A 27,160-nucleotide genomic window follows, 5' to 3' on the forward strand; every position below is an offset into this window, starting at 1 on the left:
AATCTAAAGTATCGGAGAGAAACCAACCTTTGGATCATTATGAATCACCCCTTTTTCATTGAATTTGCAAAACAGAGATTTCTCTTCGAGGATTTTTATAAATTCTATAAAACATTATCTCCTGTTGAGAGGCACAAGCTTTTTACAAAGATAACCATCTGCTAATTGTACTTTATCTCCTTCGTTTACTGGAAAGGGAGGGAAAGTATGTGTCCATAGGATTATTTTGAGAAAGATTATAGTACTACGGATGACAACAATGAAAAGGTGAAATTTTGTCCATTTCGCAACGAAGATGGTTATCTTGTTGCATTACTGCGTCCCCTCACCGTGCGTGGCCTTGAAAACGCTATGGTATGTGAGAGTTTAATCCTCTTTAATCTTGGTGTTGCCTAAGTAATGTTTGTAACACATTTTTTTTCTTGTTTTCATTATAACGGTTTGATAATGTTAAGTTGGAAGATTTTGATCTAATAATTGAATATTACTTCTGTCAGCTCTATATTTGAGTGAGATCATGTACTCGGAATATTTTGTTTTTCTTCTGGCTGGTCAACCGTTGGACACAACATCATAAGTTACTGTTGTCTAGTTGGCAATCTAGCTAAATCATGCAGGCGGTTCAATTACGTCGATCTGACCTTGCTCAACTATGGAAATTTGGTGGCCTATATTTTGATCATAGAGAAAAATAGGTCAAAGGTATACGAATTGCTTGCTGACAACATACAAGTTGCTTACTAGATCCAGTAACCATCATAGATCTCGGCAAAGGCTACTGGTGCGGCGGTTGCTATCCTGGTGCGCTGGTCCAATGGGGCCTTAGCACGAGGACTTCCTGAGTCTATATTACAACAAGGTTTACCCGGCTCCGATGAGGGAGGGGCGATGACGGCGGCGTGCCTTCGGCTCGCTCCAGTGCTTGTAGTCGTCGCTAGATAGTCTACGAACCTGGATGTATTTTTACTTCTGGTGTTCTTTGTACTACACTGACAGTTGATGAATAGATTGGAAGTTTTTCTCGCAAAAAAAGGCTACTGGAAGTGGTTCAACATGCCAGGGGTGAAGGTAATATGCGAACTCTCATTTCATAGGCTTATTAACATGTATCTTCAATGAATTGCTAAGGCACCTCCAATGCTGACCCTCAAATAGCCCGCCAACGTCCGGACCAAGCTGTCCGAACACACTTTGACATCGAACATGGACCCGTATATGTCCACGGGCACGTTCGCGCGTCCGTTTCCCGCTAACCAAAAGCAAACTTGGGAAGCTTTGCGGGAGTCCGGTCATCCGTCTGGCCAATCAAAAGTCACCGCATATTCTTTCTCCACCCGAATGTCGGAAGGCCGTACCTAATTTTTTTGTTGTTTCACGGAAGGCTTCTACACTACTAGGGAAAAGCCTAGCAGTAGCGCAGGTTTTAGGCCTACCAGTAGCGCGGGTGCGAGCGCTACTAGTAAGGTGCTACAGCTAAAGGTTAGCAGTAGCGTGGGTCGATCCGCGCTACTGCTATATCCACTTAGTAGCAGCGCTTCCTGTAATGGGCGCTACTGGTAATTACTAGTAGCGCCTCTCGCGGCCCACGCTACTACTACTATTCTGTATTATATTTCTTTTTTATTTCATGGTGTATTCATACACCTTTACACAAGTTTTCATACAGCAGCAATTTAGAGATTGTTTTTACATCATAATGAGCTATTACATCACTGGGTGAAAGAACCGTGGACTAGTTTCAAGTGGATGGACATCCACTTGAAACTAACCGTGGTTCTTTCACCCAATGATATAATAAATATCATCATCATCATCATATCATTAACAACTTATCATCATAATACATCATTGTCATATAACACCTCCTCATGATCATCATTTTCATCAATGAGACATTATATAGCAAGTTGGTCACTAGTCATAATCACAACTCCTCCTCATCATCATCAACTCTAACACATTGTACCACATAATAACACATTGTACTTAGGACCTACTTCTCTCTCGTAGGACCTACTACCTTCTCTTATGTAAAATGGCATAAAACAAGATAGGCCCTGACTCTCCATTATGGAGAATGGAGATTATCCTGTCTCCAATTCTTGCCCTTCGCACAATGTTGCTTCCAAGAACCTCCCTACGACTGACCATACATTTTTTCCATTCTTTGATTGTCATGTCTTCACCGGTTTTAGAAATCCGATATGGACAGGTGTGATTCGTAGGATGACCTGGCTGTATGTTCAAAACATCAAGGCGACCATTCTGAAACATCAGATGAGGCACACAATCCTTCGGGATTTTATGTTGAAAAACATAGTAATAACTTCGTAGTTAGCAATGTAGTTCAATTTTAGAAGAATTTATGCAAAAGATGCGCCGATGTCGTAATAGTAAAATATCTTACCATGGCATCTCCATGGATGTTACTGTAGTTCAACACGTGCACTAGTGGCACGTATTGACCATAATGTGGAGGAGTTTGATAATAGATATTGTAATTCTCAAGATCAGTAAAAAAATGCGATCAGATGATTTTTCTCCTGATAAGTTAATTCTGAGCCATCGGTGTAGTAGGTTCTGTCTACCATCTTCCGCACATTCTTTGAAAAATGAAAATAAGATGTCAATGGAAATAAGGTGTCAACTATTTTGAAATAAACAATATAAATTACTTAATAACTATGTTTGAAAAACTCACATAGCGATAGAATTGGAAGCGTATCAACAAGAACCCAAATGTCCAAATTGTCTTCGGCGATGTCAGGATCACCAAGATCCATGGTGACAAGCATACCCTCATAAAACCATACATCTTGCAAAGTGCTTCCCAATTCGTGCAACCAAAATGGGTTACGCTCTCAGAATTGTACAGATTTACTTCAAAATCCATACCACGATGGGTCCTTAGGTGAATTTTCTTTCTTTCCATACTTTCATGATCTTCATAATCCAGCCTCTCCAAGACATAGCATCTTTTATGGCATGGGATAAGCTAGTCGAGTTGTAAAAGACGAAAATTACACGTTGAAGTAGTTGAAGTCGTGCTTAATTACAAAAAAAAACTTGTCGTCATTGCGTACCGTTTCAACATCGAGGGTCTCCTGGAGCTTAATGCTGAAGCGCCGACCTTCGTCCAGGTGAGGCCTGTCGCACAGACCCCGGTCGTCGTTGCACCAGTCGCACTCCCCCGGGAGACTTTCGTCGTCCGATGATGACATTTCCTAGGTTCATATAATTCAAAGATTAAACTTGTACAATTAAAAATATGTACTACAAAACTAAATTAGATCATTATTATTCATCACGGGTTGACTATTGGTCTGCCGAGTCTTTTCTTGAAAACTCTCAGCTCACGTGGTGTATATATTCGACCGTCGGTGATGGTCGCTCCTTCCTTCGTCCCCGAGTGCATTACACCAAAATGTCTAGCACACGGGAACGAAGGAGAAGCGCCCCCCACAACAACAGTCGGGATTCTTCGTCCTCTCATATATGGTGGAGACTCTCCCTCACTGATTCCTCTCTGACATTTGCGACCGTCGGTGATGGTCGTTACTCCTCCTTCCCCTAGTGCATAACAAAGGTCTAGCACAAGGAGAAGAAGGAGAAACGACCCCCACGACAACAGTCGGGATTCTCCGTCCTCTCTCATATATGGTGGACACACTCCCTCACTGATTTTTCGACCATCAGTGATGGTCGTTATTCCTCCTTCCCCTAGTGCATAACAGCGGTCTATCACAAGGAGAAGAAGGAAAAAGACCCCCACGACAACAGTCGGGATTCTTCTTCTCTCATATATGGTGCAGACTTTCTCCCTCACTCATTTGTTGACTGTCATGTATGGAGCCTCGACAGACTTAAAGTCAACCCGAAATGTCGTTTAATTATCTTTCTATAAAATCCAGTCCACTCAATATTTCCTACATATTCTAGCACAAGTCATGCCAAAATTCACGGAAAAATCCGGCATGACCTTTGCTAAAAAAGGACATATCGAGTGCCTGAAATTTGCCGGAACAGAAATTAATCAACACTCCGGCAAAACATAGGCCACTCGGAGGTGTAACCTGCAAACATGGCCGACAACTTGGGCAAGCACATATCCTATTTGAGCAACACAAGATATACATGTTTATATCTACATCATATGAGCATTCAAACTTGATGGTCACTACATTTCAATGGTTGAAAATATGAACAAAAACATTTCAAAATATCTTATAGGACACATATTGACATGAAGATTTGGCTGGTCTCACCTCGAGGTCGGAGGGGGTCGGTGACGGGGACGACGGCGGGGATGATGGAGGGGCTCCTGGGTTTCTGCAAAAACAAAAACCCTATAAACTATCAACTAATCAAATGCATACGCCTTGCATAGTGGGGTCCAATTTGAGCATTCAAAATAGAAGTAGTTCTCCAATTTGAGCATTCAATAAACAAAACCAAATCGTAAAATAAATAAGTATTCAAATTAGCATGCATTCAATAAGCAAAACTAAATCACCTTTTGCGTCCGTACATCGTCGAATATTATCACTAATACATCTCGAATAGTATCAGACATATAACATCACTAATACAGCTAAAACCCTAGCGAACGACGGGTATCGGCGCGGGCGGTGGACACCCAAAGAGAAGGAACCATCACAGGATCATAGCTCCAGTGAGATCCCTGAAGAACCTGCCAGGTATTGCAGAACCTGCCCTCTAACGCAACCATGTAGCGACGGACGTGCTCGTCCTCCTCGCTGACACGATGACGTACCACCTCCGCGGTGTCCTCAAGCCTCTGCACCGTCAGTGGCCCACGCAACCGCCACCAAAGAAGGTTCGGGTCAACGACGGGCTGGCTCCTCACCAAGCTGCGCCCCTCGGTAGGTAGCACCTCCCAGTACCAGCCCGGCGGAGCCCAGTCCCGGACATGGCCCCTTTGATCAAGCAGGTGTCCTCCACCGAGTTGACGACGAGGATGCGGGATAGGCATCGTCGACGTCGATGCGGGAATAATTGCTTTAACTAAAAAAATAACAACAAATGTGACATGTTCAAAATATGACATGTCCACTTCAAAACGAATCAACCTAGAATACTGTTAAATACACCTAAAAATAAACTAGTTCTATTAATTTTCTTACTAAAAATAAACTAGTTCTATTAATTCAACTAGTTCAACTAAGCACTTACTATAAATAAAAATAAACTAGTTCTTACTAAAATTAAACTAGTTCAACTAGTTCTATTAATTTTCTTACTAATTCCATTAAACACTTACTAAAAACAGTAAAAAAATACATTATACAATAGTAAAAAAACTACAGTAAAAACAGAAAAATAGAGATGGAGGGAGGAGGGGGTGGGAGGAGGGAGGAGGAGGAGGGAGGAGGGAGGAGGAGGGGGAGGAGGCCGGTGGGATCGGAGGAAGGAGGAGGAGGGAGGGAGGAGGGAAGGGAGGAGGGAGGAGAGAGGAGGGGGAGGGGCGGCCGGAGGAGGAGGAGGGAGGGGGCGGTGGGAGGAGGGTTGTCGGCAGAGGAGGAAGGAGGGAGGAGGGGGCGGCCGGAGGAGGAGGGAGGAGGGGGCGGACGGAGGAGGAGGGAGAAGGAGGGAGGGGAGGAGGGAGGAGGGACGGATGGAGTACCTTGGTGGAGGAGGAGCGCGGCGGCGGCGGACGACGGGTATCGGCGCGGGCGAGAGTGACTGAGAGGGAGAGTGAGTGAGAGGGTCGGCCGTGTGGGGAGGATAAGGTAATGTTACTAGTAGCGCGGGTCCGTGAAAAGCGCTACTGCTACAAAGCATAGCAGTAGCGCTAGGTATGGATACGCGCTACTTGTAAGTGGGGCTAGCCATCTGCGCCCAGTTCAAACATAGCAACAGCGCGTTTTGCTAGTACGCGCTACTGCTAAAATAGTATCAGTAGCGCGGTTTATTTACACGCGCTACTACTAAGTAGTAGTAGCGCACGATTTTGTCTAGCGCTACTACTAAGATGTTGTGTATAAAGTTTTCCCTAATAGTGCTAGGCGAAAGCACTAAACACATAGTTATTTCATTTTTTCCAGGTGCTTATATTACACGAATGTGTTGGCGGAAGGCCCTAGTTAGCATGGCAGAAGGCTATTTGATGTTGGCTAAAGGCTATTTGGCTCTCTTTTCCTTTTTTAAGTGCATATTAGTACGTACACGCTTGTTTGGAGGATGGCTCTAGTGACCGTGCTAGCTATTTGGCGGAAGGCTATTGTTATTTGACGCTGATAATTGGGGTATAGGTTGGATGACCTGCGCCCGTATTATGTCTGTATATATGTCCATACGCGATAAGCAGACAAATAATATATTCATTTTAGGAGATAGCGTTGAAAATGGCAGATGCCCTATATCCACGGACAACGACCAGGGCAGCAGGGCCTAGGCCCACCTCATTCTGGATGGTCTCCGACTGCCGGGTCGTTCCGCCAACATTAAACATGCAGGGACGGTACCAGCCTCACCACCATCTTGGATATTTCAGGCGAAAAAAATCTGAATTGCTGATAGTTTTTGGAAATCGGTTATTTCGGTCTCTATCGGAAAAGGTAACAAGAAAAGAAAAAAAAAACCTTGGTACTTATACATATCAATGTGTAGTCACTTGTCGGTGAGTAGATCCGGGTATTGCCATGTAGAGGCAGAATATTTTCTTTACCTGTCTACGCTCGCCCGTAGTCATGAGCCCATGATAGCTCTAAAAAGATAGGCTTTTGACTTTTTGTTCATGCACTGTAGCTCTGAAGAAGTAACCGCTGCTGCTGCCGGAAACAACGCCGGCAGAAGGAAGTACAGCAGGTTGTCTGGTGGTGCTTCCCAGCTTTACATACACAAATCTTACATTAAGTACTACTCCATGTTGATACAGAAAATTTATAGGTCTTCTACGTATTTTCCATGTTGATGTCAGTTACCATTTTTTTTATGCCATTCTCTAATTTCTTAGTTTTAATCTATCTTTATATTGTTCCTGCTCGCCGGTGATATTTATTCTTTCTTCCTCTCCACCGATATCTGAGGTGGTTGCTGCGATGGTAGCATCGGCGAAGGAGGAAACCGAGAACCGTTTGTCGGGGTGATGTACAGTGACAGTGTGAAGAATGGAGTCAGAGTGCATAGATCTTGAATTAAAGGACAAAGTTCAAAAATTAATCAAGGGTGAGGACAACTTTCCACCCAGCAGTTGAAAAAATGTGTCTATTTTTAGGTCGATCAGAAAAACTCTATTTCCAGGTTGATGATCCTTACTGTTTATTTTTCTATCCAACGAATATTGTGTATATGAGAAATTGCTTCTGGAGGCCGAGCTCCATGGAGGCCTCCAAATGCAAAATTTAAAATTCGTGAAAATTCATATTTTTATATTTCAAAAAAATTCTAAAACAAGTACAGATATACATGAAGGCATAATGCACAACTGTAAATTTTCATGATGAATTTGTCTTTTTTGTACAGGTCATATTTCAACGTATTTCATCCTGAAATTTTACACACATACACTTCACATCTTTTTTTACTTGTACAATTTTTTCAGTCTTTTCTGAAACAAAAAATTTTGAATTCTGATTTTTTCACAAATTCGGCCTCCACGGAGGCCGAGATCCAAAACGCCCTATACGTATATCCCCTAAAAAACAAATACTGCGTATTTCACCTTTAAACACTTGTACTTCTTTTTTACTTTTTTTTTGCAAGGGAAATGCAAACACTTGTATACAAAGGTGGGCCCATGATGGGTCTGCGCACGCACACGGCAGCAGATCCAAGCCTTGTCTGCTGTCTCCACTCCACCCGACGGCATTGCTTGTCCACAACTTCCAAGGCGCGCCGGTCATGTCATCCCCCTCTTTTGCCCCCTCGCCGCCGCCTGCTGCAGCTCCTGCTCCCTCCACGCCTCCATCAATGCCGGCCCTCCACCGCCCGCCACCCCGAGGCAGCTGCTGCTATATCCCACCCTCCAGGCACCATCCTCCGCCTCCCCGCTCATCAAACCCACTCTGCCGACCCGCTACGCTGCCATGTCCGAGGCGGCCACCGTCCTTCCGTCCATGCGCGACCCCGGCGACGGCCCCGAGCCGCCTGGCACGGTTCCCGCCCGGCCCGACCTTGATTTGAACAAGTCAGCTGGCGACGACGAGGGCGGCGGCGGGGCTGCCGATCGCTCGAGACGGGGCGGTGAAAGCGCCGCCGACGGAACTTCACAGTCTGCACATGGCGATGCCGCCATGACGCGGCTGCCTGGAAGGGTACGGACGATTTCCCCTTTGTTGATTTTTTTCCCCTCTTCGGTCAGCGACACTTGCAAGCTTCTATTGCTCTTCAGATTGGCAATGCGGCTCCACGGGGGAGACGTGGTGGCGCTGCCCAAGGAAGAGGAATGAGGTTCAGGGCTACTGGTGATGCGCATACCGATCAGGAGCAGCCTCGCGGGGACCTCCCTGAAGGCGTCGCTGGACGACAGGCTACCGGTGCAGGTGACCACGGTCTGAACAAGGAACCTGCAAATTTGGGAATAGATCGCGGAGCGGCCGATAGATTTGCGAGTGAAGCCATGATAACGCCACAGGCTGAGAGGGTATACATGGCTTCATTTTCTGTTTTGCACACTCCCTTTCTTCACACTGATTGATCAAGTATTTGATTCTATATGTAGGCTGTTAATTGTTCTTTATTTTTTCATTGTTTTTGTAGGCTGTGAATTGTTCTGCCATTGACCGAAGTGAAAGCCCAGCTTCGCAGCCTAGAGGAAATGATCCCCCAGAAATTATCGCCAAAGACGAAGCCACGGCAATGCTGCCAGTGCCAGAGAGGGTATGCCTTCCTAACTTTCCTGTGGATCTAGCTAGATGTGTTCAGATTCCCACCAAATCGGTTCTAAGACATGTAACTGATCTGCCAATAACAGTTTATATACATGAGCTTACTTCCATTCCATGAATTAAGCACCTAAATCCTAAATATGACTGAACTATTCGATGCAGGTTGAAGTAGGTAACTCCCCAATATATATAACTGGTAGGAAGTTGGGTAAAGGTAGCTCTGGCAAGGTCTATGTTGGCAGACGATTAGGTATGCCCAGTGGAGGGTACAAGGGTCGGAATGCAATTGAGGTTCAATCTCTTATCTACTTGCCTTAGATGGACACCAAATCTGTTCTTGATTCATGAATATCTTATCTGTATTCCACTTTAATTTACATTGGTTTGTGCATCAGTCGATGCAGAGACTAGACGAAATCCTCCTTCATCTAAAAAACACTTTCCTGCATCAATACCGTGTAGGTTGCACTGAAATTTGTGCATCGGAGAAGCAGGGAAGGTAGCTGTGACCCCCCATATGAGTGGCAAGTTTATCAGTAAGAACTAAGAACTATACACATTCATCCATTTTTTTCGTTTATATAATTCTTGGTGGAGCATGGCATTTTTATGCTTATGTTAGCAGGGCTCTCAATGGTTGTTATGGCATACCGTCGATACACTACAAGGGTTGCCAAGGAGACTACTACATTCTTGTGAGTTTAAGGGCCTAATTGGTTTGGTGCGAATAATTGGCATGCCAATTGTTGGCAAGTCTAACAGTTTGGCCTTCAATTGGTTGGCTACCACTTGGTTATTGTCCACCTCTCAAAAAGTTGCCAACTTTTGGCAATTTTTGGTTTTGCCAAATATTGGCAATGCCAAACTTTGGCAGCGAACCAAGTAGCCTCTAACTTTCTGGAAAAAAAATGCATTCAGAAAGGCCTCTCAACTCATTATGATCTTTTCACTGAACCCCCATTTCGTAATTTCAGGTAATGGATCTGCTTGGTCCTAGCCTCTGGGATGTTTGGCATTCAGCAGGACAGGAGTAAGTATATCTTATCAATCTTCACTTCCTCTGCTTTGTTCTCCGTTCTCCTTACTGAAAGTATCAACACCCCTAACAGGATGTCAGTTCTAAAGGTTGCTTGTATTGCCATCGACGCCATATCAATTCTTGAGAAGATTCACTCCAAAGGGTTATTTAAAGCCATTTGATGTTTTTGAGATGCATTTCCTGTAAAAAAATATATTCCTCGTTGTTAACACTTGCTGCTCCTCCTATTATTTCCAGCTTTATACATGGTGATGTAAAACCTGAAAACTTTTTGCTTGGTCAGCCTGGATCCGCTCAAGAAAAGAAGCTTTTTCTCATTAATTTTGGTTTAGGTATGCCATTACACACGGTAGTTTCATCTGTACATGAAGACATTCAGTCTGATGTTCTCAACGCACTGTGCCCTTTGCTCAGAGGAATTGGCTTACTTTATAGAATGTTGATGCATTTCATGCGTCACTACCGTTTTTCACATGGTTCTTTTGATACTAAATTTTTTCAGCATCTAACTGGAAATGGAAAAGAGGATCATCCAGTATGCATGTTCAGTATGATCAGAGGCCAGACATATTTAGGTTTGTTCTTACTACTTTTTCTGTACAAAATTATGGTACAAATTTAACTTCTTTACTTTTGACATTTCCCAGGGGAACAATTAGCTATGCTAGCGTCCATGCCCATTTAGGTCGTACGGGCAGTAGGAGGGGTGATTTGGAGTCACTGGCATACACCCTTATATTTTTATTACGAGGAAGCTTGCCATGGCAAGGCTATCAGGTAGTCTTCAATGTTCTTGACAAGTCGACACGGCTTTACTACTCGCTCTCTTCAACCTTCTTTAGTGTGTTTTTTTGCAGGAACCTACTTTTGTGCTGATGGCTTATTACTGCAGGGAGATAACAATAGCTTTCTTGTTTGTAAGAAGAAAATGGAGATTTCACCAGAGGTGCTGTGTAGCTTCTGTCCAGCCCCATTCAAACATTTTCTTGAGTTGGTTACTACTATGAAATTTGATGAAGAGCCAAACTACCAAAAACTTGTTTCTCTCTTTGATGATTTGATTGTCGGACCTGCTTCAAGACCCATCAGGATCGCTGGAGATCTAGAGGTTTGTACTGCTTTATCCACAACATGTATTTATGCTCTACCTCTGCTGTGCAAATGGAGATCTTGAAGAAAATGGAGGTTCTCACTATTTTAATTCGGTTGTATTATATGTGGCCATGCCTCTGCTTTGCAAATTATAGGTTGGACATAAACGTGGAAGAATTGCTGCAAATCTTGAAGAAGATGAACAGCCTATGGAAAAAGTTCGGTTGGGGAGCCCTGCAACTCAATGGATTTCGATTTATAGTGCTAGGCAGAACATGAAGCAGCGGTAATTGTTTTTAAACATGAAAATAGTGAAACAGTATTCACTTTTTTTGTTTGCATGCTCAGGCGTATTCTTCATACCTGACATTAAGTATTAGATAGCTCGAAATAGCTGGATTATATGAGCATATGGCTCTATACCTCTAATTTGTTTTATTTAAAATATATGGAGTTCCAGTTAACGTTTTGTGGTGTATGTGGTGAAACAAAAACTACATTGAGGCAATTGATGCTGCAAACTTGTGATATCTCTTGGTGTGAACTCCACTTTTAGATGCTATCCACATTCATGACCTTAATTGTACCTGGTATCCCTGTAAAAGTAATTGTCCAAAACTTATACTATTATGCTTTTCTGTAACTAAGCCATTCATGCTAGTTTTTTGTGATGAAAGGGTTTGGTTTTCGCTTATTATGATTTAAGCTTACGTAGCTCCTATAGTCCTATTTGTCTGGCTACACTCACTTGCTTGTTTCCGAGTTCGAGACATTTGAGGCCTGCCTAGTATACCTATTTCAATAGTTATTGATCAATGTCTTATCTCCTTCCTAAATCAAATATGGTATTAACTAATGTAACTGTGAAGATATTTCTTCTGCCTTTGATATATACCACTATAATATAGCTGATTCAAGGCTGCCTCATCACATACAAAATGGTTATGAAGATGGCGTGTTCATTAGTTGTATAGCTTCTTCAAAAAATGTGTGGGCTCTTATCATGGATGCTGGGACCGGCTTTTCTTCTCAAGTTTTCGATCTTTCACAAAATTTCCTACAGAAGGTGCGGTACCTTCTATGTCCCCTATTGTTGGATTTTTGATAATCCAGAATCTTGACACTATCTTGTTTCTAACTTTGTATGTAGGATTGGATTATGGAGCAGTGGGAGAAGAACTTCTACATAACTGCAATAGCTGGAGCAACCAATGGAAGCTCATTGGTTGTGATGTCCAAAGGTTTGTGAATTTCCTGCTCTCTATCGACAACTATTCATTTGTTCAAACTGCTCCCTTTTATGAAGATTAAATGTTTGAAGAGAATACTGCTATATGTATGAGACAAAGTAGTATGCTTTCATACGATGCATCACATAAATGTTTGATCACACAACTTTTGTGGTGTTAGAGCAAGAGAGATTACCACATTAGATTGCAGTGGATCGAGGAGTAAATGTTCTTCTGATGGTATTTCTTTACTGGGCCTTGGCTTGTCGTATTCGTCTGAATTTCATATTTACGGATCTGAACTTTTGGGTTCTAGTGGTTGGTGTATGAAACTTAACAGTTGCCAGTTTTCTACTATCTTCAATGGTTTTTTCAACGGAGCCTTGGCTTGTCGTATTCGTCTGAATTTCATATTTACGGATCTGAACTTTTGGGTTCTAGTGGTTGGTGCGTGAAACTTAACAGTTGCCAGTTTTCTATATTCAATATTTACATGTGACATGACATTATCCTAATTGTATCTACTGTCTACATCCTTGATGTCTCGCTGGTCCCTTTCTTTCCATGTATAGTTCGAATCTGATCTTTGATACCATTACAGGGACTCCGTACACACAGCAGTCATACAAAGTCAGTGAATCTTTTCCTTATAAGTGGATTAATAAAAAGTGGAAAGAAGGATTTCATGTAACATGTATGGGTACTGCTGGGAACCGTTGGGGTGTTGTCACGTCGAGGAACACAGACTACTCCTACCAGGTCAAAACATGTGCCTGCACTCCTTTGCGATAAATCATTTGGGAATAATCCTTTTCACGATTTTAATGGTTCCCCATATGTTATAATTTCATCGGTGACGAACATTCATTAAAATGGCTTTAAATTGTGTATTTCTGAACAACTAGCTGTCTGAGCTTTGCATGTAAAATATCTACTTGCAAACATATGCCGCTGCAAAAATGGCTCAGTTAAGAGTTAACCTTAGAGAACCAGTGCTCTGCGCAGCTTCCTTTTTTTTTTACCAAAACATCAGTAATTGTTTAGGGTGGTGCGAAGTCTGAATTTTCGTACATATCAGGTCAATGGCCCGATGTGATCATGTGAAACTGAATCTGTGTTGCATTCTGCAGGTTGTTGAGATAGATTTTGTGTATCCAAGTGAAGGGATCCATCAGCAATACGGCGCCGGTTACAGAATAACCTCATGTGCAGCCACGCCCGACCAAGCCGCTTTTATCATGAGCATAACCAAGGAGTCCAGGACGATACCAGTGGACGAAACTTTTCTAACTTCTGATTTCCCCAGCAAGGCTACAAAGGTATCGCTGCATGTTTTCCTTTTTTTTTAAAAGGAGGATTACCCTCGGCCTTTGCATGTTGCTAACCGAATGAACTTCAAAATCTAGCGCCACATTCATAGTTATGCTATGTCATCTTGGTTCGCATGCGTGAACCTAACCTCGGGACGCCAAACTCTCAGGAACAATGGGCGAAGGACCTATACATCACCTCGATCTGCCATGGGCGAACTGCGTGTTGACGGCTGCGTTGGACCTTCAAGCAAGGCGAATTACCGAGTGGTGGGATTCTTTTGGGATTTTACGTTGCAAATGGTTGGCTCTGGCCTCTTGCAGTAACCTGCGGCTCTGATTGTAAAGAATCATATGGAGAGCTACGTAGAAACGCACCAGACCATATGTTTTTTTTTAGAAGAACAGGGAGGCCTCTCCCCGGTTCCATTAACAAGAATGAAACCATACATAGTCTTTTCTTACACAGCTAGAGTTCAGAGGTTCAACCTAAAAGTTATTACAGCCATGCTCAACAGCGGAGCTGATGGACAGAGCGAAAACATAAGGAAATTTAAAACGAGCCCGATAAGACTAGGTGGCTAGAGCTCAGGTTTTTGACCGCACTCCACATGGCAGTCGAATCACATCGCGATCTCACCCCCTCCCCTCCTGAATTTGAGTGGCGGTGCCAAAGCCGCTTGGGGCGACCAGCAGATTGCGAGGGTGGACACAGGGCTGTTCACCATGGTTTTGTTGTCAGTGTCCCTCTTCTTGGCAGGGGAATGGAAGCCTCCGTCTTCAGAGATTTCAAGGTTGTCCCAGCTTGCGCCACACATCAAACCTTGTGTTCTTCGTTTTCAGCCACACAAGATCATCAAGGGTCGTTGGAGCAGTTTCGCCAGCGCACTCAAGAACGCCTCCACCTGGGGTTTGCTTGCTTCCGGGGTCAGAATCACCCAGAATTTGAGCATTCTGTGAACCAGTCTCCACACCTGAGTAATAGATGTCCAAATAGTGTTATTAAAAATTGTTGAAACGTGATATCTTTGTATTTATTTCTGACTGATTCTTCTATTATCTCTAGCCTGGTATAGATTGATCTCTAGAGATACTGTAGGGTTAGTTGGCTTGTCACGCAAGACACCACCTGTATATATTGTAACCGACTCCGATGGAATACAATTGAGTTGCATCCTATAGTATTCTACATGGTATCAGTTTTCTACCGATCTCTCTCGCTTCCGCTCTAGGCTGCCGCCGCGTCTCACGCCGCCGTCGCCCCTCTCTCCCCGCCGCCGCCGCCGCACCAAAACCCTAACCCTCCTACGCCGCCGCCGCCGCTGCCACTCCTCCTATAGCAGCCGCTGCCGCCGCCACACCAAACCCTAAACCCTATCACACCGCCGCCGCTACTCCCTCCTCTGTAGCCACCGCCGCCTCTCCCTACCACTCTCCAGCCGACGCCACCACCATGTCTCGCTCCAAACCCGACATCTCCGACGCCGGCTCCTTCGCCGGTGCTGCCTTCACCTCCGATCGCCTCAATGAGCTCCACATCAAAGACCACGTTCCCGTCGTCCTCGACCTCGGCTCTCCTTCCTACAACGCATGGCGCACCTACTTCGCGCTCCTTCCGCCTCATCGAGCATGTTGATGGCAGCGTCGACATCCGCGACATGAAGGACGACGACGAGTGGCTTGCTGTGGATGCCTGCATCGTCAAGTGGCTTTTTCTCACCATCTCTCCAGGTCTCTTCAACATGGTGAACTCCCGTGATCCGTCGGCGTACGCTATGTGGACACGGCTGTGCGACCTCTTCCTCGACAATCAACTCTAGCGCCGTGTCTTCCTCCAAGGTGATTTTTTCACCATGCAGCAAAACGATCTCTCGATCGACGAGTACTGCACGCGGATGAAGGTTCTCGCGGATGAGCTCCGCGACGTCGGCATGAACATCGATGACTCCGTCCTCCTCACCAACCTCCTTCGCGGCCTCCACCCCGACCTCGGCCAATCCGCCGCCAACCTCTCCCTCATCACGCTGACGTACGCCAAGGCGGTCACGCATTTTCGCATGGAGGAGAAGCGTCTTCGTCACGCGGCGCGGCAAGCTCCTCTCGCCGCCCTCCACGCCGGCACTGTCAAGGGGCCCGCCGCCCTCCCGCAGCCTCCCCACGCGCCGGCTCCACAGCCGCCCGCCGCCCCTGACCAGGGCCGCCAGAAGAGGCGGGTAGGTCGCGACGGCCGCGGCCGCAACGGCAGCTCTCAGCCCCGCCAGGCGGCTCCTCCCGCTCCTGCTCAGGCCGCGGCACCCCCACCCTAGCTCACGGGGTACAACCCCTGGACGGGGGTGGTGCACGCCTACTCGATGCCCCTTCCGCGGGCGCCTGCTCTGGGCCTACTTGGCCCTCGCCCGGGTCTTCATCAGGCCCTCTTGGCCGCGCCGGGTGGCTCCGGACCCGGCGGCTCTTCGGCGTACAACGGGACCATGGCTCACGGCGCTGCCATGTCACTCCCTACGGCGCTGCACCGACCGGCTACACCTACGACCCGGCGCTCCTAGCCGCCCTCCACGCCGCCCCTTCCTCAAGCAACTACTCCGGCGGCGGGGACTGGTACATGGACACATCCGCCGCTGCTCATATGGCGTCAAACCCGGGTATCCTCTCTCGTGTCTCTCCGTACCCTTTTTTTTTCTCGCATCGTTGTTGGTGATGGATCTACGCTTCCCATCACCCACCACGGCGCGTCCTCCCTCCCTCTCTCATCATCTTCCTTACCTCTCAATAACGTGCTTGTGTCTCCATCCTTAATCAAAAACTTATGTTCTGTCCGTACTCTTACTCGTGAACATCCTGTTACCGTTGAGTTTGACAAACATGGTTTTTCTGTCAAGGATGCCCACTCCCGGAAGGTTCTGCACCGATGTGATTCCCCCGGTGATCTTTACCCGTGTGGCCAAACGACAAGCAGTGGTCCCGTCGCTCTCCACGCCGACGTCTCTCTCTGGCATGCTCGTCTTGGCCATCCCGGCGCCGACGTTCTTCATAAAGTTTTGCAGACTTTTCCTTTTTCATGTAATAAATCGGAGGCACACACTTGTCATGCCTGTCGCATAGGAAAACACGTTCGTTTGCCGTTTTCAACTTCATCATCCATTTGCTACTTTTCCTTTTGATGTTATTCACTGTGATGTTTGGACATCTCCTAGCAATTCGGGTTTATCATATTACCTTGTGATTTTGGATGACTTTTCTCATTTCACTTGGACCTTTCCGTTGCGCCGCAAATCCGACGTCGCTTCCTCCCTTCATGCTTTTTACGCCTATGTTGCCACCCACTTTCACCGCACCATTGCCCATCTTCAAACCGACAACGGAAAGGAATTTGATAACCTCGCTATTCGCACCCTTTTATCCACTCATGGCACCATTTTTCGCCTCACATGTCCATACACATCTCAGCAAAACGGTCGCGCCGAACGTGTTCTCCGCACTCTTAATGAGAGTGTTCGCGCATTGCTCTTCCACGCACACATGCCTGCTCGGTTTTGGCCCGATGCTCTCGCCACAGCTACCCTTCTTCTTAACATCCGGCCTTGCAAACCCCGATGGAACTACACCCCTCATCACCTCTTATTCGGGTCGCCTCCGTCATATGATGATCTTCATGTTTTCGGTTGCCTTTGTTATCCTAATATCACCGCCACGACACCACATAAGCTGGCGCCTCGCTCCATCGCTTGTGTCTTTATTGGCTACCAACCAAACACAAAAGGCTTCCGTTGCTACGACCCGGAGTCCCATCGTGTGATCGTGTCTAGGCACGTTTATTTTGATGAGGTTGTTTTTCCGTTTCAGCAGGCAGCGTCGCGTCCCTCGCCATCTCTGGACGCCTCTCCTCGACGGACTCGTGGAGCCCTTGCGCTCCCACCACCTCGCCGGTCGGGCGCGGTTGCGGCCTCGTCACCCGCCGTCTCGTCGCCCTCGGCGCTTCCTCCGCTGACTCAGGAGGAGTCGGCCTCCATGGCCTCGCCGGGCCCCCGCCTCTTGGCTCTGGAGGAGCCGGCCTCCCAGGCCTCACCGGGCCGCCGCCCCTCGGCTCTGGCGGAGTCGAGTGCGCCCCCAGCTGGGCTCTCGGGCGCCTCGTCGGCTCAGGAGGAGCCGACCACTTCGGGCCCGACTGCGCCCTCATCGCCGTCTACGACCGAGCCCTCTGGCTCCTTGTTGGCTCCGGAGGAGCTGGCCCTCTCGGCCCCGTCGGCCGGGCCTTCTCATGTCTCGCCAACGCCCTCGACATCAACACCCGTGGCCTCGCCAGCATCTTCATCGTCATCCAAGCCGGCTGTTGTGGCCCCTCGGCGCCGCGGTCCATGCCCGCCTCCCCCGCCGCCTTACCATCATATGGTGACGCGCGCCAAGGCCGGTGTGCACCAGCCGAATCCGCGCTACCACAACCTCAGCGTCACAACCCTCTCTCCGGTTCCGCGATCGGTGTGTTCTGCGTTGAGTTATCCGCATTGGACCGCCGCTATGCGCGTTGAGTACGATGCTCTTGTCGCCAACCGGACTTGGACCCTCGTTCCTCGTCTGCCTGGAGCGAACGTCATCTCGGGCAAGTGAGTTTTTCGTCACAAACTCCTCCCGGACGGTTCTCTGGACAGGTACAAGGCTCGCTGGGTTGTTCGTGGATTTGCACAACGTGCCGGCGTTGACTTCTCTGAGACTTTCTCTCCGGTCGTCAAACCCGCCACGATTCGTGTGGTGCTTCAGCTGGCTGCCTCTCGTCACTGGCCCGTACATCAGCTCGACATCAACAATGCTTTTTTGTACGGCCATCTTCAGGAGCGAGTCCTCTGTCAGCAGCCGACTGGGTTCGTTGACCCTCAGCGACCGGATGATGTCTGCCTGTTGTCACGGTCATTATATGGCCTCAAACAGGCCCCGCGCGCCTGGTACCAGCGCATCGCCGGCTTCCTTGGTCTTCTCGGGTTTCGCAGCACAACCTCTGACACGTCGCTGTTCGTGCTCCATCGGGCTGATCATGTGGCTATGCTTCTGCTCTATGTTGATGATATTGTCATCACTGCCTCCCGAGCGGATCTTCTTCGCGACATCATTGGTCGTCTCGGTTCTGAGTTTCGGCTGAAGGATCTTTGAGCGTTGCACTTCTTTCTTGGCATTAATGTGCGACGTGATGCCACTGGGTTCTTTCTGCATCAGGGACAGTACACTCTTGATCTTCTGGACCGTGCCGGCATGACTGACTGCAAGCCAGCCGCCACACCTGCTGAGGCCAAGCCGAAGCTCTCCGCCACCGCTGGCCAGCCTGCCACCGACGCCGCTCTTTACCGCAGCATTGTGGGCGCTCTTCAGTACCTCACGCTCACCAGACCAGACATTCAGTTCGCGGTGCAGCAAGTTTGCTTGCATATGCACTCGCCCCGTGATGTTCACTGGTCTTTGGTCAAGCGCATTCTTCGGTACATTCGTGGCACCCCGACCTACAGTCTTCGTCTCCGTGCATCCGCCTCGACTGAGCTTCTTGCCTATACTGACGCGGATTGGGCTGGCTGTCCAGACACTCGACGTTCCACGTCTGGCTATTGTGTCTTCTTCGGTGACTCTGGTCTCCTGGTCCTCTAAACGGCAGCCTACTTTCTCCCGTTCGAGTGCTGAGGCCGAGTACCGAGCTGTCTGCTGGGGAACGTAGTAATAATTCAAAATTTTCCTACGTGTCACCAAGATCAATCTAGGAGATGCTAGCAACAAGAGAGAGGGAGTGCATCTTCATACCCTTGAAGATCGCTAAGCGGAAGCGTTACAAGAACGCGGTTGATGGAGTCGTACTTGCGGCGATTCAAATCGCGGAAGATCCGATCTAGCGCCGAACGGACGGCGCCTCCACGTTCAACACACGTACAGCCTGGGGACGTCTCCTCCTTCTTGATCCAGCAAGGGGAGAGGAGAAGTTGAGGGAGAACTCCAGCAGCACGACGGCGTGGTGGCAATGGAGCTCGTGGTTCTCCGGCAGGGCTTCGCCAAGCACTACTACTACGGAGGAGATGTATGAGGAGGAAGGGGCTGCGCCAAGGGAAGGGCGTGGCTGCCCTTCCACCCCCTCACTATATATAGGGGGAAGGGGAGAGGGGGCCGGCCCCTCTAGATGGATCTAGAGGAGGAGGCGGCGGCCAGGGGAAACCCTAGATGGGTTTGGGCGCCCCCACCCCCTAGGAAACTTGCCCCCAAAGCCGGGAGGGGCGACTGCCCTAGGGGTGGCGCCCCCACCTCTCCTGGTTACGTGAGAGGGGTTGGGAGGGGCGCACAGCCCCTTAGTGGGCTGGTTTGCCCCTTCCCCTTGGCCCATAAGGCCCCCCAACGCTTGTCGGGGCCCCCGAAACCCCTTTCGTACATGCTGGCCATAGCCTGGTACCCCCGGAACAATTCCGGACTCCAATACCCTTCGTCCAATATACCGATCTTCACCTCCGGACCATTCCGGAGCTCCTCGTCATGTCCGGGATCTCATCCGGGACTCCGAACAACCTTCGGTAACCACATACTATTTCCCATAACAACTCTAGCGTCACCAAACCTTAAGTGTGTAGACCCTACGGGTTCGGGAACCATGCAGACATGACCGAGACACCTCTCCGGCCAATAACCAATAGCGGGATCTGGATACCCATATTGGCTCCCACATGTTCCACGATGATCTCATCGGATGAACCACGATGTCGGGGATTCAATCAATCCCGTATACAATTCCCTTTGTCTATCGGTATGTTACTTGCCCGAGATTCGATCGTCGGTATCCCAATACCTCGTCCAATCTCGTTACCGGTAAGTCTCTTTACTCGTTCCGTAACGCATGATCTCGTGGCTAACTCATTAGTCACATTGAGCTCATTATGATGATGCATTACCGAGTGGGCCCAGAGATACCTCTCCGTCATACGGAGTGACAAATCCCAGTCTCGATTTGTGCCAACCCAACAGACACTTTCGGAGATACCTGTAATGCACCTTTATAGCCACCCAGTTATGTTGTGACGTTTGGTACACCCAAAGCATTCCTACGGTATCCGGGAGTTGCACAATCTCATGGTCTAAGGAAATGATACTTGACATTAGAAAAGCTCTTAGCAAACGAACTACACGATCTTGTGCTATGCTTAGGATTGGGTCTTGTCCATCACATCATTCTCCTAATGATGTGATCCCGTTATCAATGACATCCAATGTCCATGGTCAGGAAACCATAACCATCTATTGATCAACGAGCTATTCAACTAGAGGCTTACTAGGGACATTTTGTGGTCTATGTATTCACACATGTATTACGGTTTCTAGTTAATACAATTATAGCATGAACAATAGACAATTATCATGAACAAGGAAATACATTAATAACCATTTTATTATTGCCTCTAGGGCATATTTCCAACAGTCTCCCACTTGCACTAGAGTCAATAATCTAGTTCACATCACTATGTGATTGTAATGAATCCAACACCCATGGGGTTTGTTCATATCTCGCTTGTGAGAGAGGTTTTTAGTCAACGGGTCTGAACCTTCCAGATCCGTGTGTGCTTTACAAATCTCTATGTCATCTTGCAGATGCAGCTACCACGCGCTACCTGGAGCTATTCCAAATAACTGCTCTACTATACGAATCCGGTTTACTACTCAGAGTCATCTGGATTAGTGTCAAAGTTTGCATCGACATAACCCTTTACGACAAACTCTTTTCCACCTCCATAATCGAGAAAATTCCTTAGTCCACTAGATACTAAGGATAAGTTCGACCGCTGTCATGTGATCCATTCCTGGATCACTCTTGTACCCCTTGACTGACTCACGGCAAGGCACACTTCAGGTGCGGCACACAGCATAGCATACTGTAGAGCCTACGTCTAAAGCATAGGGGACGACCTTCGTCCTTTCTCTCTCTTCTGTCGTGGTCAGGTCTTGAGTCTTACTCAATACTCACACCTTGTGACACAACCAAGAACTCCTTCTTTGCTGATCTATTTTGAACTCCTTTAAAATCTTGTCACGGTATGTATTCATTTGAAAGTATTATTAAGCGTTTTTGATCTATCCTTATAGATCTTGATGCTCAATGTTCAAGTAGCTTAATCCAGGTTTTCCATTGAAAAACACTTTTCAAATAACCCTGTATGCTTTCTAGAAATTCTACATCATTTCTGATCAACAATATGTTAACAACATATACTCATCAAAAATTCTATAGTGCTCACACTCACTTCTTTGGAAATACAAGTTTCTCATAAACTTTGTATAAACCCAAAATCTTTGATCATCTCATCAAAGCGTACATTCCAACTCTGAGATTCTTACTCCAGTCCTTAGAAGGATTGCTGGAGCTTTGCATACTTGTTAGCATCTTTCAGGGTTGATAAAACCTTCTGGTTGTATCACATACAACCTTTCCTCAAGAAAATCGTCGAGGAAACAATGGTTTTTGACATCCTATCTGCAAGATTTCATAAATAATGCAGTAACTGCTAATATAATTCCAACAGACTCTTAGCATCGCTACGAGTGAGAAAATCTCATCGTAGTCAACTCCTTGAACTTGTCGGAAAACATCTTAACGACAAGTCGAGCTTTCTTAATGGTGACACTTACCATCATTGTCCGTCTTCCTTTTAAAATCCATCTGCACCCAACAGCCTTACGACCATCAAGTAGTTCTTCCAAAGTCTATACTTTGTTTTTATACATGGATCCTCTCTCGGATTTTATGGCCTCGAGCCATTCGTCGGAATCCGGGCCCACCATCGCTTCTCCATAGCTCGTAGGTTCATTGTTGTCTAGCAACATGACTTCCAAGACAGGATTACGTACCACTCTGAAGTAGTACGCATCCTTGTCGACCTAGGAGGTTTGGTAGTGACTTGATCCGAAGTTTCATGATCACTATCATAAGCTTCCACTTCAATTGGTGTAGGTGCCACAGGAACAACTTCTTGTGCCCTGCTACACACTAGTTGAAGTGACGGTTCAATAACCTCTTCAAGTCTCCACCATCCTCCCACTCAATTCTTTCGAGAGAAACTTTTCCTCGGGAAAGGACCTGTTTCTAGAAACAATCACTTTGCTTCCAGATCTGAAATAGGAGGTATACCCAACTGTTTTGGGTATTCTATGAAAATGCATTTATCCGCTTTGGGTTCGAGCTGATCAGCCTGGACCTTTTTCACATAAGCGTCGCAGCCCCAAACTTTTAAGAAACGACAGCTTAGGTTTCTCTAAACCATAGTTCATACGGTGTCGTCTCAACGGAATTGCGTGGTGCCTTATTTAAAGTGAATGCGGTTGTCTCTAATGCCTAACCCATAAACGATAGTGGTAATTCGATAAGAGACATCATGGTATGCACCATATCCAATAGGGTGCAGTTATGATGTTCGGACACACCATCACACTATGGTGTTCCACGCGGTATTAGTTGTGAAACAATTTCCACAATGTCTTAATTGTATGCCAAACTCGTAACTCAGATATCTCTATGATCATATCATAGACATTTTATCCTCTTGTCACGACGATCTTCAACTTCACTCTGAAATTACTTGAACCTTTCAATAATTCAGACTTGTGTTTCATCAAGTAAATATTCTTAGCATCTACTCATCAAATCATCTGTGAAGTAAGAACATAACGATATCCACTGCGTGCCTCAGCACTCATTGGACTGCACACATCAAAATGTATTACTTCCAACAAGTTGCTTTCTTGTCCCATCTTACTAAAAACGAGGCCTTTCAGTCATCTTGCCCATGTGGTATGATTTGCATGTCTCAAGTGATTCAAAATCAAGTGAGTCCAAACGATCCATCTGTATGGAGTTTCTTCATGCATATCTACCAATAGACATGGTTCACATGTCTCAATCTTTTCAAAAATGAGTGAGTCCAAAGATCCATCAACATGGAGCTTCTTCATGCGTTTTATACCAATATGACTCAAATGGCAGTGCCACAAGTATGTGGTACTATCATTACTATCTTATATCTTTTGGCATGAACATGTGTATCACTACGATCGAGATTCAATAAACCATTCATTTTAGGTGCAAGACCATTGAAGGTATTATTCAAATAAACAGAGCAACCATTATTCTCCTTAAATGAATAACCGTATTGCGATAAACATAATCCAATCATGTCTATGCTCAACGCAAACACCAAATAACAATTATTTAGGTTTAATACCAATCCCAATGGTAGAGGGAGCGTACGATGTTTGATTACATCAACCTTGGAAACACTTCCAACACATATCGTCATCTCACCTTTAGCTAGTCTCCGTTTATTCCGTAGCCTTTTATTTCTAATTACCAACACTTAGCAACCGAACCGATATCTAATACCCTGGTGCTACTAGGAGTACTAGTAAAGTACACATTAATATAATGTATATCCAATATACTTCTGTCGACCTTGCCTGCCTTCTCATCTACCAAGTATCTAGGGTAGTTCTGCTTCAGTGACCGTTCCCCTTATTACAGAAGCACTTAGTCTCGGGTTTGGGTAACCTTGGGTTTCTTCACTAGAGCAGCAACTGATTTGCCGTTTCATGAAGTATCCCTTCTTTCCCTTGCCCTTCTTGAAACTAGTGGTTTTACTAACCATCAACAATTTATGCTCCTACTTGATTTCTACTTTCGCGGTGTCAAACATCGCGAGTTGCTCAAGGATCATCATGTCTATCCCTGATACGTTATAGTTCATCACGAAGCTCTAATAGCTTGGTGGCAGTGATTATGGAGAACCATCACTATCTCATCTGGAAGATTAACTCCCACTCGATTCAAGCGATTGTAGTACTCAGACAATCTAAGCACATGCTCAACGATTGAGCTTTTCTCCCTTAGTTTGCAGGCTTAAGAAACTTGTCAGAGGTCTCATACCTCTTGACGTGGGCACTAGTCTGAAATCCCAATTTCAGTCTTTGGAACATCTCATATGTTCTGCGACGTTTCAAAACGTCTTTGGTGCCACAATTTTAAACCGTTGGCATTACGCACTGAACTATCACGTAGTCATCAAAACATGTATGTCAGATGTTTCGCAACATCTACAGACGACGCTCGAGGTTCAGCACACCGAGCGGTGCACTAAGGACATAAGCCTTCTGCGCAGCAATGAGGATAATCCTCAGTTTACGGACCCAGTCCGCATAATTTCTACTATCAACTTTCAACTAAATTTTCTCTAGGAACATATCTTAAACAGTAGAATTAAAGTGTAAGCTACGACATAATTTGCAAAGACCTTTTGACTATGTTCATGATAATTAAGTTCATCTGATTATTTAATGAACTCCCACTTAGATAGACATCCCTCTAGTCATCTAAGTGATACATGATCCGAATCGACTAGATCATGTCCGATCATCACGTGAGACGGACTAGTCATCAACGGTGAACATCTCCATGTTGATCGTATCTACTATACGACTCATGTTCGACCTTTCGGTCTCTTGTGTTCCGAGGCCATGTCTGTACATGCTAGGCTCGTCAAGTCAACCTAAGTGTTTCGCATGTGTAAATCTGGCTTACACCCGTTGTATGCGAACGTTAGAATCTATCACACCCGATCATCACGTGGTGCTTCGAAACAACAAACCTTCGCAACGGTGCACAGTTAGGGGGAACACACCGTCTTTCTAAGCAAATAAGATGTAAACATGACAAACATCACATGCAAATCATAAATTGACATGATATGGCCAATATCATCTTGCGCCTTTGATCTCCATCTTCGAGGCGCGGCATGATCACCTTCGTCACCGGCATGACACCATGATCTCCATCATCGTGTCTTCATGAAGTTGTCTCGCCAACTATTACTTCTACTACTATGGCTAACGGTTAGCAATAAAGTAAAGTAATTACATGGCGTTTTTCATTGACACGCATGTCATACAATAAATTAAGACAACTCCTATGGCTCCTGCCGGTTTTCATACTCATCGACATGCAAGTCGTGATTCCTATTACAAGAACATGATCAATCTCATACATCACATATATATAATTCATCACATCCTTTTGGCCATATCACATCACATAGCATACCCTGCAAAAACAATTTAGACGTCCTCTAATTGTTGTTGCATGTTTTACGTGGCTGCTATGGGTTTCTAGCAAGAACGTTTCTTACCTACGCAAAAGCCACAACGGTGATATGCCAATTGCTATTTACCCTTCATAAGGACCCCCTTCATCGAATCCGATCCGACTAAAGTGGGAGAGACAGACACCCGCTAGCCACCTTATGCATCAAGTGCATGTCAGTCGGTGGAACCTGTCTCACGTAAGAGTATGTGTAAGGTCGGTCCGGGCCGCTTCATCCCACAATGCCACCGAATCAAGATAAGACTAGTAACGGTAAGCAAATTGAACAAATCATCGCCCACAACTACTTTGTGTTCTACTCATACATAGAATCTACGCATAAACCTGGCTCTGATACCACTGTTAGGGAACGTAGTAATAATTCAAAATTTTCCTACGTGTCACCAAGATCAATCTAGGAGATGCTAGCAACGAGAGAGAGGGAGTGCATCTTCATACCCTTGAAGATCGCTAAGCGGAAGCATTACAAGAACGCGGTTGATGGAGTCGTACTTGCGGCGATTCAAATCATGGAAGATCCGATCTAGCGCCGAACGGACGGCGCCTCCGCGTTCAACACATGTACGGCCCGGGGACGTCTCCTCCTTCTTGATCCAGCAAGGGGAGAGGAGAAGTTGAGGGAGAACTCCAGCAGCACGACGGCGTGGTGGCAATGGAGCTCGTGGTTCTCCGGCAGGGCTTCGCCAAGCACTACGGAGGAGGAGGAGATGTATGAGGAGGAAGGGGCTGCGCCAAGGGAAGGGCGTGGCTGCCCTCCCACCCCATCACTATATATAGGGGGAAGGGGAGAGGGGGCCGGCCCCTCTAGATGGATCTAGAGGAGGAGGCGGCGGCCAGGGGAAACCCTAGATGGGTTGGGAGGGGCGCACATCCCCTTAGTGGGCTGGTTTGCCCCTTCCCCTTGGCCCATAAGGCCCCCCAACGCTTGCCGGGGCCTCCGAAACCCCTTTCGGACATGCTGGCCATAGCCTGGTACCCCCGGAACAATTCCGGACTCCAATACCCTTCGTCCAATATACCGATCTTCACCTCCGGACCATTCCGGAGCTCCTCGTCATGTCCGGGATCTCATCCGGGACTCCGAACAACCTTCGGTAACCACATACTATTTCCCATAACAACTCTAGCGTCACCGAACCTTAAGTGTGTAGACCCTACGGGTTCGGGAACCATGCAGACATGACCGAGACACCTCTCCGGCCAATAACCAATAGCGGGATCTGGATACCCATATTGGCTCCCACATGTTCCACGATGATCTCATCGGATGAACCACGATGTCGGGGATTCAATCAATCCCGTATACAATTCCCTTTGTCTATCGGTATGTTACTTGCCCGAGATTCGATCGTCGGTATCCCAATACCTCGTTCAATCTCGTTACCGGTAAGTCTCTTTACTCGTTCCGTAACGCATGATCCCGTGGCTAACTCATTAGTCACATTGAGCTCATTATGATGATGCATTACCGAGTGGGCCCAGAGATA

General features: G+C 46.5%; 1 protein-coding gene across 1 annotated transcript; it reads left to right on the top strand.

Moving 5' to 3' along the window:
* The first annotated feature begins 7,825 nt into the window (after positions 1 to 7,825).
* Positions 7,826 to 13,981, top strand: LOC109732839 (casein kinase 1-like protein HD16). The gene is made up of 18 exons (XM_045229248.2): positions 7,826 to 8,276; positions 8,354 to 8,605; positions 8,722 to 8,841; positions 9,012 to 9,140; positions 9,312 to 9,385; positions 9,475 to 9,544; positions 9,824 to 9,879; positions 9,959 to 10,030; positions 10,126 to 10,220; positions 10,391 to 10,463; positions 10,536 to 10,665; positions 10,781 to 10,996; positions 11,136 to 11,266; positions 11,872 to 12,046; positions 12,131 to 12,221; positions 12,811 to 12,968; positions 13,340 to 13,528; positions 13,690 to 13,981. The coding sequence occupies exons 1-18, from the start codon at positions 8,049 to 8,051 to the stop codon at positions 13,747 to 13,749; spliced, it is 2,319 nt and encodes a 772-aa protein (XP_045085183.1). The 5' UTR covers positions 7,826 to 8,048; the 3' UTR covers positions 13,750 to 13,981.
* Positions 13,982 to 27,160: the final 13,179 nt, after the last annotated feature.

The sequence above is a fragment of the Aegilops tauschii genome, chromosome 5, assembly GCF_002575655.3.
Source record: "Aegilops tauschii subsp. strangulata cultivar AL8/78 chromosome 5, Aet v6.0, whole genome shotgun sequence".
Classification (NCBI taxonomy): domain Eukaryota; kingdom Viridiplantae; phylum Streptophyta; class Magnoliopsida; order Poales; family Poaceae; genus Aegilops; species Aegilops tauschii.

Bases quoted from the DNA above. Each gene is read 5' to 3' on its own strand.
- LOC109732839 (XM_045229248.2), top strand. From the start codon at position 8,049: ATGTCCGAGGCGGCCACCGTCCTTCCGTCCATGCGCGACCCCGGCGAC. The intron at 10,997-11,135 runs GTTTGTACTGCT...TGCAAATTATAG, and splicing joins GGATCGCTGGAGATCTAGAG to GTTGGACATAAACGTGGAAG. The intron at 13,529-13,689 runs GTATCGCTGCAT...CCAAACTCTCAG, and splicing joins TCCCCAGCAAGGCTACAAAG to GAACAATGGGCGAAGGACCT.